Raw genomic sequence first — 15,881 nt, forward strand, 5'->3', positions numbered from 1 at the left:
CAAATGGTAGGTAAATCAAATCAGTGGTGTCAAAAATATATTTAAAAGTCCTATTTGGAGACCATGAAGTTTGCGGTCAGTAATGGGACAGGCACAGGGACGGACGGGGCGCCGCCACTGGAGAGTGAGGTCTAGCACAGCACTCGCTAGTGGCGATGTGGCTACGATGGTGACGCCAGCCGGAGAGCGCTGAAGCTGAAGGACTAAAATGGACTATTGCATGATTCGCATCTGCACTCACCAGATTGGCGCCCCTGTACCGAAATAATAAGACATATAAGTAAAGGCTTTTGTTTCTAAATAAAGATAATTAACTATACGGCCTCGATCTTACCATGCGGGGTGCAGAGTGACTCGTGAGTAATATACGAGTATTTGTTGTTGATTCTTTGCGTTAAATATTATTTAAAAATAACATAACATTATTAACTATTTTTTTGTTATTTTATTTTAATGACTATTTTATTTATTTATTTATTTAATAAGCTAATTAAAGGCTTACAGAAATTCCAAAGCGCCAACAAGTTAAACAATATAACTATTTTAAATTAATAATGTCACAGAGGTCACACACACGACATTTTAACAGTATTGATTGAGATAATTTCGTAAGTAGGTAACAAATGCTAAAGATTAAAGCAAGATAAAGGTACCTATTATAATAATATTTGATATCTAATCAATAATGTTTAGTTTTCTATGAACAAGATTTTGATTCTATTCCATAATAATAAAAACAGATTGTTTTTATTAACGTGAATTGCCTATTTTATTTTCTGGTTTTGCTTGTGTCGATTATTAAAATAAAAAAATGAAGGCATGATTGGATGTATTATTTTTATTTACATAGTCAATCAATACTCATATAATATTATGTTACGTATTTAATACATTAGCTTATACCCGCGGATTCGCCAGCGTTAATTTCGGTCTGTCACAATCATGTGTTTCATCCATATTTTATAGTACATATTATGTTATAAATTAACTATTGTTAATATTCTAATAATGAAATAATTTTTCAAATCGGTTCAGCAGTTTCGAAGCCTATTCAATGCAACCAAACAATCGAATCTTTGTTTCTTCTTTTTCTTTGTTTGGTTGAACGCGCTAATCTCAGCAACTACTAGTTCTATTTGAAAAAATATTTTGGTGATGGAAAGCCCATTTATCGAGGAAGGCTTTATGCTATATAATATTACAGCCAATAGGGGCGGAACAGTAAAGAAAAATGTTACAAAGGCGGGAAATATTATTCAAACTACATATTTTCACGCGTACGAAGACGCGGTAACAGCTAGTAATTAATAAATAAAAACCGCTTGCTTTTATAAGCGAGTAAAAACTTCATCATCATCATCATTTTATTTATTTATTTATTTATTTATTAACACCAACAAGACATACACCATTATATTTATATTTCAGCCACAGGACGTCCACTGCTGAACATAGGCCTCCCCCAATGCTTTCCATGTTGATCGATTGGTAGCGGCCTGCGTCCAGCGCTTCCCTGCTACCTTTACGATGTCGTCGGTCCACCTTGTAGGTGGACGTCCCACGCACGAGTAAAAACTTATTATAAGATAATAGGTAATACCAAAAAATATCTTCCAGATGTAAAAGTTTAAAGTCTCACATGATCAATTAAATGCACGAGTCGTTGAGAAAGATTAGATATTATAATATGAGTGAGCATAATTTCTTGCTGCGTTAACAAAATCAATCATGCTTTTATAAAGCCTTCTCTATTATTATCATTGTTATCACAGATTGATATTGTGCTGTGTACTATCCTTAAATAAATAAATAAATTATTATTTGATAATTACGTATGATTATATCAATATTAAAAATCGGCCAAGATTTGTCAATAATGTCAATTATTTTTGTTCGTCAACCATCACGATGAGATTGATGACAAAAAAATAATATTAGTAGATAATCAATAATTAGTTATTATTATACTATACAGGGTGATTTCGTTATCAGTATCAAATTTTTTTAATAAGCTCTATAGAACAATTTTAACAATACAACTTAATAACTAAACACTTAATAACAACTTCTCAGTGGGGGCAGATTTTTCTGTTCGGTTTTGTTGGTGGTAGGGCTTGTTCTAAGTCCGCCTGGCTAGCTACCACCATCTCACCTAAGTCTGTCGCCATAACAACAATGTTAACAGCATTATTGCGTTCCGGAAGTTAGAGGTAAGATAGCCAGTTCCTCCGTGGTTGAGGATTCCGGGTGAAGCTCGCTTCCACCTTCGGCCTGATCGTCACTTACCATCAGGTGAGATACAGGCCAAGAGCTTCCTCGTTGTGGATACAAAAAAATTGTTAATTATTCTTAATCGCGGTATTCGCGGAGTTATTGTCCTAACTTCGCCAGCAGCTCCATCTCAGGCTATGGCTCCAGCAGTTGTTTTTTATAGGGGTTTTCTCCTCACGGGCCCGGTATAACATGCCCATCGAGTTGACGAGACCTGCCCCGTTAAGTTTCTGTCTTCTTGGGTTGCGGATAGGCGGGCGCACTCGATACCAGACCCAAAACTGCATACGAAACTTGGCATACATACTGCCGTGCCCCTTTAGGATATGAAATTTATTGTGTTGCATTATGTGATTATTGTATTATTATCTAATCCCTTCGATAAGATAAGAAAATAATCAGTTTTGGCAATGTATCATTCATATAAAAACAATAGAAACTGTAAAGTAATAACTGTGTCGTCCCAGTATTAGCCGTCGCAATGAAGTCTGCTGTATTGTTCCTGTTGGTGGTGGCGGCGGCGGCCGCGGAGCGGCTGCAGCCCAACACGCGCTACCACGAGACCGAGGGCATCCCGCGCATGCAGGAGATCCAGCGCCTGGAGGAGGGCACGGACTTCGACGGCGGCCGCATCTGGGGCGGCCAGGCCGTGGGCGCCGGCGCGCACCCTCACCTGGCAAGTCCTCTTTTCTCTTATAACAATTCAATCACACGCTTTGACTCCGGGATGTTATTGGTGGAATCAACATTCAACACTCTTCTCTAATTGTTGGAGGTGCAAAAATGGAATTTAAAATACTGGTGCATACGCAATCGTAACCATAATTATTGTGCAGAAGTAATATTTATTTTATTGTACAGGGAGGGCTCGTCATCACCTTGACCACTGGACAGTTGTCGATTTGCGGCAGCTCGTTGATCAGCAACACGCGCTCGGTGACGGCGGCGCATTGCTGGCGCACCAACTCCATGCAGGCGCGCCAGTTCACCGTCGTGTGGGGCTCCAACGCGCTGATGTCCGGCGGCACGCGCGTGGTCACCACCAACGTGGTCGTGCACCCGCAGTACAATGCTAACAACCTGAACAACGACGTGGCTGTCATCAGACACAATTCCGTCGCGTTTAACAGTAAGCATCTCTTTCATCATAATAAAATACCATTGTAGTAATAGTATATCACCGTGACATATAAGTAATTTAAACGTTTTCACTAAACCCTACGTTCTTTGCAGACGTTATCAACCGCATCGCCCTGGCCACCGGCTCGAACAGCTTCGCGGGCACCTGGGCTGTGGCTGCTGGGTACGGCCGCAACGGTGATGGTGAGTACGCTGTTATTGAAATTTCGTTTGAATAAACCTTTACCTTTTTACCTTTAGTCTAAAATAATATTAAAACAAAGATTCAAAGATTCAAATTAGTACCTACGTATTTTCTTTCAGGTTCTGGCTCATCCAACCCTGGCAAGTTCCAAGCCAACCTGTTGGTCATCACCAACGACGTGTGCAGACAGACCTTCGGCAACACCATCGTGGCGTCCACGCTGTGCGTGAGCACCGCGCACGGCAGCAGCACCTGCCCCGGCGACTCCGGCGGCCCGCTCGCCGTCGGCTCCGGCAACAACAGGCAACTGGTCAGTGCCCTTTCATGTTATAAGTTTTGTCTTTCCCACTCAACTATATCCCGTTGTTTGCCGATGTCGCTAACGCTAATTACCATTGCAGATCGGCATCACCTCGTTCGGCACCCAATGGTGCGCGCGTGGTTTCCCCGCAGGATTCGCTCGTGTCACGTCCTTCGCCTCCTGGTTGAGCAGCCAATGATTGATGCAGACACGACACAACATAGAATACAAAATTAAATAAATTACGGAAATGTTTGTTTTTACTTTTATTAAGACCTATTTTGGTATGCATTTCATTACTTATAGTGGAGCCGCCCGGCCGGTGAGTTGATGTTCCAAGCTAAGATGTGATTTATATGTAGAATAGAATAGAAAAAACTTACCAACAACTAACAACTTTGAAGATTATCCAAATTAGCCCCTAATCAATTGGTTTACTGCACCCAATTTACGTTTTTTTTTTAATTTTGATGAACATTTATTTTAACAAATAAGAAAGAAACGAATGCTACCCAATTTACTTGATGACGAACTCATTATGGTACATACCTAACTTTAGTATTTTTGATATTGCGAAACATACAAAAAACAGTATGTGAAACATAGACGCGCTGTCATAATATTGGAAAAATGCTGCCTAGTAGAAGTTTTTCTTAAATGTTTCCTTTTGGATTAATTTTATGACAAAACATGCTGAGAGAAAGTAAAACTAGAGAAAATTTCCTATTTTTGATGTCTACATAACCTTTTTGTGAAATCAATAGTTTAAGCGTAGGAGCGCCAACAAACCCTACCACCAACAACAGAAGAAGAACAGAAGAAACTGCTCCCACTGGGAATCGAATCCTGGACCTCTGTGTCTAAAGGCTTACCACTAGACCACAGAGGCGGTAAAAGTAGTTCAAAATAATTGAAAAACACATGGTGGAGTGGAGTTTCACATATTTTGTTACTAATTTATCATTTGATCATTTCATTCAATATTATATTAATGCCAAATATCATGTTTCTGGGTCATTTGGAAGTGGGTTAGTTTTTCAATCAATCTAGAAATCGTGAGTCAGTTTGTATAAAAAATGACAAGTTTTAAACGTGAATACATCAATAACTATTGAAGCTACATTTATTAAATTTTGGGACCTAGATAAACTAGGAGGTTTAAATAAACGTGCTAAATTTTATCTATGTATGATGAATAGTTTTTGACTTGTGAAGGGGTCAAAAATAGCTCGAAATAGTTTGTTTGATATTACAAACAGCTGCTGCATTGCCAGTTTCTTTTCCTTTGAACTTGGCTGAACATGCTGCCGGGTGTCTAGATGTGTTTAGTTATAAAAAAACCGTGTCGGTTACTTTACTTCAAGATGGGGTGGAAATACGTTTTTCGGTCAAAACGGATATAGAAGTATACTTTTACTTTTTAAAAACAAGCTTTATTCAGACATGCAGTTGTACTAAAACGAAAAAAATAATTGTATGCAATGGTCAAATAATTTCGAGAGCTTGTTTCGCGCATGGAATTCTTTTTTCTGTTTGCGCTGACAAGCTTTAGAATTTTTTGTTGACCATTGCATACAATTATTTTTTTTGTTTTAGTACAACTGCATGTCTGAATGAAGCTTGTTTTAAAAAAAGATTTTTTTATTAAAATTTTATTTTACACTTTTTACTTGTATCTCAATCTGGGCCCTGGTCATCATTTAGCACTGAAGTGCTCGGGATTACTCGGGAAGACGAATCCAACGACCCCAAACTCGATAATATTCCGCCGTTTCATTTAGGTGTTCCTATGGCCATCTCCTGCTAAAAAGTACTTGCCCATAAGTAACAATATGTAATTTTATTTTTTTGATTTTTCTCGAACTTTGTAACTTCGTAAGATATTGGAAAAAACTGTTATGTATGGAAGTTGGTGTCTTACAAATTAGTAGAATACTAACGACTTTCATAAGTTTTCTAAAAAGTTTAAAAAGTTATCAACTTTCCTAATCAGCCTATGAGCGCTGTTTGTGTTTCAATTTGTTTTCATTTTGATTTTAAAATTGAATTTAGATCGAAAAGGCTGTTGCCTTTTCGATCATACACGAAGGGCTTAATGTATGTTACTATGACATCCATTGAAGAGTTGAGGAAGAGGATATTGGTAGCTGCTGCACAAATAAAAACCTCACTTTCAATGCGAGTGACAGTGAGTGAAGTACCTTGTTTAGAAACAATTGTTTTTTGGCCACGAAAGCCAACCTTTGATATTATAACTAAGCACACACACGATAGGTTTTGAGAAAATAACATTTTTTTTGGAAGACATTATGGCGTATAAAATCCGTACTTTCTTTTCAATTTTAAATAGCCACTTTCACTCTCACGATTAAGACGAATCTAACGACACCTCCCACGCTAAAATCGGTCAAGCCGTTGAGGCCGTGCCAAAGAAATATACATACATACATACACTCGAAAAATATAACCCCTTCTGGCGCAGTCGGGTAACGAGACAAATTCACAAATGCAGTCGGAGGCCTTAATGACCAATTCTTTAATTTGTTGGTGATAATTATGTAATTTTGATGCCTCCGACTGCATTTGTGAAGTTGTCTTGTTTTTATCTTTTTAGTTCATTTTTACGCAGTTTGGTTTTTGTTTATTCAATAATTATTTTATTTTAATCTTTTTAGTTATAACATACTGTATAACAGAAATATAAAAATAGAGTTAGTTAAAAAAATAAGTGGCGTCCCCATACAATAAAACTTGTAATACGCGCTAAACAAACCGCCCAACGGTGTGTCGTATGTGCGCGGCAGGTATCCAAAGAAATAGAGTTTAATACTTGTTAATAATGTTATTTTGTTTCTTTATATTCATATTTGGATTTTGCGTAGAACTTGGCACTCATTTAGATCTCCATACTTTTTGCGGCGAAGCCCACAGCCTAGCATAATTTTTGTTATGTATGTTAGCTCTCCTTTTTAGATTTTATGTTTTTGGTAGGATTTCAAGTACCTAAACCTTATTTACACCTAACATGGAAAAAAATATCGTTTCAATCACAGATAAGTTTCAATGTAGGTACCGTGCACCTCCAGGGGCGCAATAGCAAGGTACTTATCAGCGGAAAAATCGATTGGGTTGATTTAGGTAAGGGAGTTTTTATGTCGTATTTACTTAGTCAAAGATGTTTAATTTAGCGATGAGTAATTTTAATTAATGAATCACTAAACCATCAATCATCAATAATAAATTTATTGCTTTATAATATTATAAGCAAGATTCAGTTTTTCATTTGCATTATTCACTGGCTGCTCAACCAGGCAGCAAAGGATGTGACACGAGCGAACCCGGCGGGGAAGTTGCGAGCGCACCACTGGGTGCCGAACGAGGTGATGCCAATCTGCAACAATAAAGTACAATAAGCATTAAGTAATTCTTTTAAGGGAATCGTGAACAAACTTAGTTTTTTTTTTAAAAACTTTTCAAGGATCGGGCAATAGGTTAATAAGATTGTAAACCACTGACCAGTTGCCTGTTGTTGCCGGAGCCGACGGCGAGCGGGCCGCCGGAGTCGCCGGGGCAGGTGCTGCTGCCGTGCGCGGTGCTCACGCACAGCGTGGACGCCACGATGGTGTTGCCGAAGGTCTGTCTGCACACGTCGTTGGTGATGACCAACAGGTTGGCTTGGAACTTTGTTCCTGAAGAAGCCAGTAAACCTGTGAACACGTATTGAATTTAGTTACAAATTCTTGACGAATCCATTTGGCAGTAGCTAGGTACCTTTTATATTCCAAATTCGTATTTGAATTGGAAAAAAGAGAATAAATATAATATTACATACATGTTTTATAACTTATCATAATTTATAACTATGGTGACTCACCATCACCAGTGCGGCCGAAACCAGCAGCCACAGCCCAGGTGCCCGCGAAGCTGTTCGAGCCGGTGGCGAGGGCGATGCGGTTGATCTGGTCTGCAACATTTTACGAGTATGCCTTAGTTATTTAGCCTGAGATATTTTATTAAAACCTAAATCAGTATTGGAAAATGAACCCTGAATCTCATAATAGAAGAGAAGATCACCTGCTGCTGGACAACAAATATTATTTTAACCCTACCACTGCTTCGGGATAAATACAAGCCAGTGATAAGAAGAAGCATCACATGAACGAAGAAGAAAGTCACCTTTTTCAGAACATAATAGTTTATTAAATAATTTTGTATATTACGCTTTATTTACAAACAGTTAATTAATATTTTATTGAGTGACCTGTATGCACCTACATTAGGCAAGAAAAATATTTGATTTGATTTGTTTTATTAATTAATGAAAACTAAAACTCACTCCAGAAAACAATAACTCAAAATATATTGTGAGGAATATTTAGTCAAAAAACTGAATGTAGCTTTTGTAAGTGGCAGTTTATTTTAAGCTTCGTCAGAAAGAGTGACTCACTGTTGAAGTTGACGTGGTTGTGCCTGATGACGGCCACGTCGTTGTTCAGGGTGTTAGCATTGTACTGCGGGTGCACGACCACGTTGGTGGTGACCACGCGCGTGCCGCCGGTGGTCAGGCGGTTGGAGCCCCACACGACGGTGAACTGGCGCGCCTGCATGGAGTTGGTACGCCAGCAGTGCGCCGCCGTCACCGAGCGCGTGTTGCTGATTAACGAGCTGCCGCAAATTGATTGCCTTCCATCTGTTAGGAGAATTTGCAGTCCTCCCTGTTCAGAAATATACAACTTAAAATTTTTGTTTCAACCATTCCGAGAAGTCTACATCTTTAACGCACACTTGACTGCTGTCTACTGGTCAGGGTAATTAGGAGTCCTCCCGAAATAGACACTTTGTTATTAATGGTGGTAGTCGTGTTCTTCATTACTGAACAGACAAAATTCAATTGTCCTTTAAGAATTAACTATTAAATTAACAATAATTACACGTTTACAAAGACTAGTAGGTACAACAGTGATGAAAAACTTGCCAGATGAGGATGGGCTCCGGCATTAGCGGCCTGCCCGCCCCAGATCCTGCCGCCGTCGAAGTCGGATCCCTCCTCCAGGCGCTGGACCTCCAGGAAGCGCGGGATGCCCTCGGTCTCGTGGTAGCGCGTGTTGGGCTGCAGCTGCTCCGCCGCCGCCGCCGCCACCACCAACAGGAACAAGAGGGACGACTGCATTTTGACGGCTGAATCTACTAGTGTCAGTATAGTGCTTTGACTTCTCTTATATACCCACCAGTTTACTTAGTACAAATGTTATCATCACATGAATATACATATATTTTTGATTATCATATCAAGTAATCAATCAATTAATTTGAGAGATACAAAATGAAAGCTCCTTGTGATATAAGTGACATTATCTCTTATACGAGTTCATCAAAATGTAATCGGAAAGGACGCTTAACTAAATCCAACTGAGCTACGGATGCTCACCCCCCGCAGTCCTGTACTCCTGTTAATGTTGTAATCAATAAATTTTAACTATTTTTCTAAGGTTGGAGATTAAAGCCGAAAGAGTAAGTAGTACGTTTGTAAGTTCTTACTAATAACTAAGCCGGTCTGCGCCGAGGTAGGCGTGGCCTAGGCTTAGAGAGATAAACGTGATTAATTAATTTATTTATTATGTGGGTGTCTCGAGAAATTAATTGTCCAGAGTCCTTATCATTTTTACCCCTTGATAGCGACTTTTAAGTTGTTTTAAATTTGTCATCTATTAGTTGACACAGCGAATAGGTATCTTTGTCATCGAAAGGTTGAAGAATACATAGATTAGACATCGTTCAAGACGTCGACAAAAAAATAGGAAGTTTTATGAGCTTTATCACGTCCTCCTTTTTGATTAGACTAAGTAGACTTAAAAAACGGAGGAGGTTCTATGTTCGGCTGTACCTATGTTTTTTTCTGTGGACCGATTTTCAAAATTATTTTTTTAGGGTTCCGTAGTCCTGACAAGGAACCCTTATAGTTTCAATATGTGAATATGCCGAATTCAATATGCCGAGAATATCAATCATGGTATTATTTCCTAATAAATACCTAAATAACGTGATTACTACTTTTTATTACAGGTTTTTTGGAGTTTTGTCTGTTATAATGAGGGTTTTCGCGTATGAAAAATCCGCCAGATGGTAATACGTAGACGCAAGGTCCAAATGCTGCATTTTTATTATTATTCTGTTTAATGGCTTCAATGGTGCGTATTTGAAGCACACTGGTTTCGCCAATGTCGAGTGTTAGCGAGACACGGTGGACAGTGAAATTTGAAGATTGCCCGGTGATCATTTATTTATTCCATTCTTTATTGAGTTTTTTTTTAAATGCTGCATGATTGGTTATTAATTTTGACATGACATTGACAGATATGTCAAAATCCACCAATCACGCAGCAGTCAGACCCCACACCCTCATTAGAAATGTAATGTTTTTTATTATTAACAGGGCTTTGGCATATTTAAGTATTAGGTAAGTGGTTTTTCCATTCGCATTATCTGCATTTCAATCGGATTATAAAGTATTAAAGACTAATTTATCATGCGCCAGTGTATGATTTATCAATAAAGTAATGTTGAGCGACAGCTGCGACTAAACGTGAATATAACGAGCCGGCCAACTGCTTGCATCGCGGCCGCGCGGGCTCAAGTTGCGGCGCTACCTACTATCACAACTACCTACTATCGCAGTCGGCGCGCGGCCAACATCTCTCTTGGGCTTCTATGGATCATCTGCCTGCGTAATAATTAATTATTTGTATTTTCATTCATTCTATTTCTATAATAGGATCCCAAGAATTAAGTAGTACCAACTTGATACCATTCCATGGAAATTATTAAAAAAATATTTCAAACTAGCCCAACTCAATTTCAGGAGTTGGTTTCCATTTTGCTATTTTTGATATTCAGGGTCAGTTTAATTGACGTAAGTAAAGCGAATTAAAAACGACCTTGGATGTAGGTAAGTCACTTCAATCCATCAGTAATTGACCGTGTGTCCAGCTTTATTAATTGGAGATTTTAAATCACAAATGCGTACTACTAATTATGTGACGTCCAGCTGACCAGCTTACTGAGATGATACATCATGCTGAGTGCATATCTTTCAGCACAACTGAAGTAAGTATGTACGTATTTTTTAAAACTTTGTTTTATGTTAGGTAGGTAGGTATACTAGGTATATTGTTCGATTATACTGAATAAACATTTTCGATGAATATTGTGGTGGTAGTTAATTAAGTTACTTAAAATACCTAATCGGAATCCATCATTTAGTGTCAAAATCATTAATGATAATTTATGATATACGTATTTACAAATGTATGAGATAGATAACAATAGAAAACACCTCTGCACCTATAAGTCTTTATTTAATCTTTATTATCTTTGGATTTTCCAAAATAAACAAGATAATAAAGAAAGCAGATGGAGATAATACTAATTATTAAGAGTTTTGGGCCGACGCTGTGGACACGACAAGAAGAAGAATATGATATGGGCATAATAGGGCAAAAAAATGTCGTATGTCCCCCTTTGATTTGGGCACTTGAAATTACAGTCAATAGGATATTATTTTGATACCGCCAATCAGTTGACATGCTTTATAAAACTGTCAAACGAGACTCTCCCATAGATTTTATGGGGCACTAGCTTCCGCCCGCGCCTTCTTTGCACTCAAAAGTGGTTTTGACTGGAAAAATCAGTCAAAAGTGATATTGACCAAAGGGCATCAAACTTTTGACTGATTATGAGTTTGACTGAAACATAAATAAGTATTTAATATAGTCCTACCAACCTGCATCAATCTTGTACCTATTTAGCCCATTTAGCCTAAAGGCTTATTGAACTGCGGTTGGTCTTAAAATATTGTAAATTTTATTTATCACTTTTAGAACGATCCTAAAATCTGCGAATCCTCGCTGCCCTAAATATATCAACCTTTGCGTTTGTATGGCATTTCAATCACCTAATTTATTGTAGGTGAACACTGCTGAACACTGGACTTAATATAAGATAACTTTTCTCATAGGATGAGCGATTTTGACAATATCAATTCAAACGGTAGTAAAATTGAATATGTTCGGTAACAATGAATTCAAAGGGCCATAGATTGGTCCCCATAAGGTTTATAGAGTTTACGGTACGGTTGTTAAACATGCACGTTTGCGATGTTTGCCGTTTGCTTTGACTGGACTACTAGTGAATTCAGTCAAAAAACAGCTGAACACGTCAATACTCCTACAGCATACATAACAATGATCTTTACTTTTAATAGGTAATGATTATTGTTTATATTGTTATTTTTCTTACTGATAGATTTTAAAATAAAATAATCCCGGATGTCTATGGTCTAAGCTCTACCTTAAGTACCTAGCTAGACGATAATCTCTTGCATGATTTGTTAACATTACATCTACATTTGATACGCGAGATATAAACTTCATCGATCAATAAAATAAAATAGATTAACTAACGATAAGATATTAAAGTTACTATAAAAAACAATAATTAACTAATTGCATAATATCTCTCGTGTCCCTCAGGTAACGAAGGATGCAGTCGCCCGTGGTGTGGTTCCTGGCGCTGGCGGTGGCGGCGGCGGTGGCGGCGGCGGGCGCGTTCGAGGCGCCGCTGCTGTACTACCACGACAGCGCAGGCGTGGCGCGCGCCGCGCTCATCCGGCAGCGCGAGCGCGCGCTGGACTTCGACGGCAGGGTCGCCGGCGGCCAGGCCGTCAGCGCGGGCGCGCAGCCGCATCTTGTGAGTCTGAGCCGACGGGAGCCCCTCAATCGACGCTCACGCCCCTGGTGACCTGCCGTCAGTACCGCATGACGTTTCTGAACACAGGGCGGCCTGGTGATCGCGCTGGCCGACGGCAGGCAGTCGGTGTGCGGCTCCTCGTTGCTGACCAGCTCGCGCGCGGTGACGGCGGCGCACTGCTGGTGGGACGGCCGCAACCAGGCGCGCCAGTTCACCGTCGTGTACGGCTCCAACCGCCTGTTCTCCGGCGGCGTGCGCATCACCACCAGCAACGTGCAGGTCCACCAAAACTGGATCCCCACCATCGTTATGAATGATGTCGCTATCATCGTCCATAATCACGTAGCGTTTACCAGTAGGTATTCATTGACAATAATAAGTTTTATTTTAAAAAAATCTGCTATAAAAATTGCTTGCTCATAGCAAAAGTTACTCGTATCTTATTTTGAGTGGGTAAAATCTTGTCTTTTTTGTTTGTCTATAATTATAATAAATTTAGGTAGGTAACAAAGAAAAACATATTTTTTGCAGACACAATCAGACCCATTAATCTGCCTACTGGCTCTGATTCCTACAGCGGACAATGGGCTGTGGCCGCTGGATTTGGCCTCACTGCTGACAGTAAGTGGAAAAGGACATAGTTAAGCCAGCCAACGAGATAAATGTAGGTCTAAGGGGTTGGGAATCGAACCCACGACCTTTCGCTTACCGAGCGACTCCCACCTTAGGCAGTTCGATTCGAAAATTATTTGGTCTCATTTTATTTTAGAAATATTTTACTGGCAGGTAAGTAAAGAGCGGTTTATGAGTGTCCCGTTATTGCAGATGCGCAAATTACCCAAAACCAGGACAAGAGGCAGGTGTCGCTGCAGGTGATCGGCAACGACGTGTGCCGCGGCACGTTCGGGCCGCTCATCCTGTCGTCCACGCTGTGCACCAGCGGCGCCGGCGGCCGCAGCGTGTGCCCCGGCGACTCCGGCGGCCCGCTCGCCGTGGGCTCCGGCGACAGCCGTGTGCTGGTCAGTACAAACCCTGTTCTACACGTCACAGGAACTGTATAAATTAGCCGAACATTTTCATAAAAGACATACATAAAACATGATGTCATAACTATGTGCCTTACTTACCTCACTGACGTGAGGTCGGTTATTGATTGTTCGGTATACATAATATAGCCCATCAATCCCCGCGGTCGCATAATTTTATGACAGCGTAACAATTGATATTATCTATTGTGATTCGCGGGGCTTGAATCGGGGGCATCTATGATTTTAGATAGGCAAGGTGAAACTGGCAACACATTTTAGATACAAATACCTATTGAACACGGGACTATTCCCACCTCTCGTTCCCACCACTGCAACTCCTGTGTAGCCAGGATCTACAGCTTGACCGCCACAAAAACCCAACCAATGAAGGTCAAGTTTGTCCCGGGGGAAAGTTAAACTGTCATTGGACCCGCAACGAAATTAATCAGAAGAACATAGGAGGAGTTCGAAATTAAGGTTCGACTTCCCTCCATTGCAAAGCGGATGACAGGTGACAAACAAAGGTTTAAAACCTTTAAGAAAAAGATTATGCACCACGGACAATAAATTAAATTAAGGGGGCCTATCTTATGAGCAATTAGCAATTACCTGCCAAGTGCATTGAACACCTGTTGTTCATTTTGAACATTGCGTTGCAGATCGGTATCACTTCCTTCGGGTCAACTGAGGGCTGCACGCGCGGCCTCCCCGCCGCCTTCGCCCGCGTTACCTCCTTCGCCGCCTGGATACGCGCCAGGATTTAAGCGACTAAATTACTACGACACGCGCAGCACACCAATAAATAAAATGAAACAATTGCAATGCATTTTATTTATTATACTTACTAAGATTTCGCTTCCACAACTCAATGGCTGCCATACCTGGTGTTACACGTATCGGACACAATACAAGCTTCGCTGCGGTTATTTGTGGCTGCAGGCATCAATTACGCTAGAGGAAGCGAATGTCGACAGTCTAGCCTTATTTTGAGGGAGTTACACACTATTAATCAAATGCTTGCAGCCGATCAATTATTCCTTCGTGTTTCGTTCGTTCGTGTCAGTCAAATGACTTCTATTGCTGGACAAAGGCCTCCCCCATGGTTTTCCACAATGAACGGTCCTGCGCTGCCCGCATCCAGGTTCTTTCCGCGACCTTTACTAGATCGTCGGTCCACCTAGTAGGAGGCCTGCCCACGCTTCGTCTTCCAGCCCGTGGTCGCCACTCGATAACTTTTCTGCCCCAACAGCCATCGTCTCTACGAGTCACGTCTCTGTGATAAACTGTAAATGAAACCTGTTTTGAGACAAATAAATACTTTCTATTCTATTTTATTCTACGTGCCCCGCCGCCACATGATTTTAGCAACTCTGCGAGTTATGTCGGTCACTTTGGTTCTCCTGTGTTTATTTTGTGATATATTAATGTATTTTTTCGTCTTTTGAAAAAAGAAATGATGTTGTCACCTACATTTACATTTTTTATTAGGTACTCGTTTCTAAGCTAGGTAGGTATACTTATTCAATTCTAGGACTAATTTTACAATATGTTAACACAGTGCCCTAGACTTGCTTCAGCCCGATATAATCATGAAATGACATTCCGTTTGTTAGGGTTCCGTAGTCCTGACAAGGAAGCAACGGCAATAAGACGAGAACCGTTTCTGACTCAGCACGGTGTGTATCATTCATACAAGATGAACATAGATAGAGTCATACGTAATTTTACACAGCGGCTCGTTCCATTTCCTTTGTTTTTTTGGACAAATTTGACCATGCATTCCTAGCATCTTATCAAACACGAGACCTCAGCGTCACGGACAGACGAGTTTAAAAAAATAGATATGAAGAGGTCTTAAGTGCTATAGGCAGATGAAAGGAAGGCAGGCATATAATGCTACACTCGCAATTTTGTGTGTGCGCAATAGCGAATTGGGATTGGGAGTGCAGCTTGACATATTGATAATATCTCCTTTACAATTTACTGAGACTGTATGTGCCTAACTTACAAATACAAAAATATTTATTGTGAATCATAGGTAAAATGGTGACATGTTACAGTAGGTAGTATCACTATGTTCCGTTCAAAGAGCATACAATTTTTTACTTACCTACTCATAATTATTATTCTTCATCTTTATCCGACAGTTGAAAAATTAGTTCAGATCAATATTTTGGCACCTTTGAACGTCAAAATAGATAACTAAGTAATG

The 15,881-nt window shown here is 40.0% G+C and overlaps 3 protein-coding genes across 3 annotated transcripts; 2 read left to right on the top strand and 1 right to left on the bottom strand.

The window, feature by feature from the left end:
• Positions 1–2,707: 2,707 nt before the first annotated feature.
• Positions 2,708–4,151, top strand: LOC114358766 (collagenase-like). The gene is made up of 5 exons (XM_028312811.1): positions 2,708–2,947; positions 3,133–3,400; positions 3,505–3,594; positions 3,715–3,905; positions 3,997–4,151. The coding sequence occupies exons 1-5, from the start codon at positions 2,753–2,755 to the stop codon at positions 4,093–4,095; spliced, it is 843 nt and encodes a 280-aa protein (XP_028168612.1). The 5' UTR covers positions 2,708–2,752; the 3' UTR covers positions 4,096–4,151.
• A 2,968-nt stretch (positions 4,152–7,119) lies between these two features.
• On the bottom strand, positions 7,120–9,124 carry LOC114358765 (collagenase-like). The gene is made up of 5 exons (XM_028312809.1): positions 8,872–9,124; positions 8,344–8,611; positions 7,771–7,860; positions 7,413–7,603; positions 7,120–7,287 (listed from the first exon to the last, which is right to left on the bottom strand). The coding sequence occupies exons 1-5, from the start codon at positions 9,064–9,066 to the stop codon at positions 7,189–7,191; spliced, it is 843 nt and encodes a 280-aa protein (XP_028168610.1). The 5' UTR covers positions 9,067–9,124; the 3' UTR covers positions 7,120–7,188.
• A 1,374-nt stretch (positions 9,125–10,498) lies between these two features.
• Positions 10,499–14,487, top strand: LOC114358773 (collagenase-like). Its single transcript, XM_028312817.1, has 6 exons — positions 10,499–10,621; positions 12,425–12,641; positions 12,729–12,996; positions 13,173–13,262; positions 13,467–13,660; positions 14,329–14,487. The coding sequence occupies exons 2-6, from the start codon at positions 12,435–12,437 to the stop codon at positions 14,431–14,433; spliced, it is 864 nt and encodes a 287-aa protein (XP_028168618.1). The 5' UTR covers positions 10,499–10,621; positions 12,425–12,434; the 3' UTR covers positions 14,434–14,487.
• Positions 14,488–15,881: the final 1,394 nt, after the last annotated feature.

The sequence above is a fragment of the Ostrinia furnacalis genome, unplaced genomic scaffold, assembly GCF_004193835.3.
Source record: "Ostrinia furnacalis isolate ACB-3 unplaced genomic scaffold, ASM419383v2 OfSCF4105, whole genome shotgun sequence".
NCBI classification, from domain to species: domain Eukaryota; kingdom Metazoa; phylum Arthropoda; class Insecta; order Lepidoptera; family Crambidae; genus Ostrinia; species Ostrinia furnacalis.

Bases quoted from the DNA above. Each gene is read 5' to 3' on its own strand.
- LOC114358766 (XM_028312811.1), top strand. From the start codon at position 2,753: ATGAAGTCTGCTGTATTGTTCCTGTTGGTGGTGGCGGCGGCGGCCGCG. The intron at 2,948-3,132 runs GCAAGTCCTCTT...TTTATTGTACAG, and splicing joins CCGGCGCGCACCCTCACCTG to GGAGGGCTCGTCATCACCTT. The intron at 3,595-3,714 runs GTGAGTACGCTG...ATTTTCTTTCAG, and splicing joins GTACGGCCGCAACGGTGATG to GTTCTGGCTCATCCAACCCT.
- LOC114358765 (XM_028312809.1), bottom strand. From the start codon at position 9,066: ATGCAGTCGTCCCTCTTGTTCCTGTTGGTGGTGGCGGCGGCGGCGGCG. The intron at 7,861-8,343 runs GTGAGTCACTCT...AAAATGTTGCAG, and splicing joins CAACCACGTCAACTTCAACA to ACCAGATCAACCGCATCGCC. The intron at 7,604-7,770 runs GTGAGTCACCAT...ACGTGTTCACAG, and splicing joins TTTCGGCCGCACTGGTGATG to GTTTACTGGCTTCTTCAGGA.
- LOC114358773 (XM_028312817.1), top strand. From the start codon at position 12,435: ATGCAGTCGCCCGTGGTGTGGTTCCTGGCGCTGGCGGTGGCGGCGGCG. The intron at 12,642-12,728 runs GTGAGTCTGAGC...TTCTGAACACAG, and splicing joins CGGGCGCGCAGCCGCATCTT to GGCGGCCTGGTGATCGCGCT. The intron at 13,263-13,466 runs GTAAGTGGAAAA...CCGTTATTGCAG, and splicing joins ATTTGGCCTCACTGCTGACA to ATGCGCAAATTACCCAAAAC.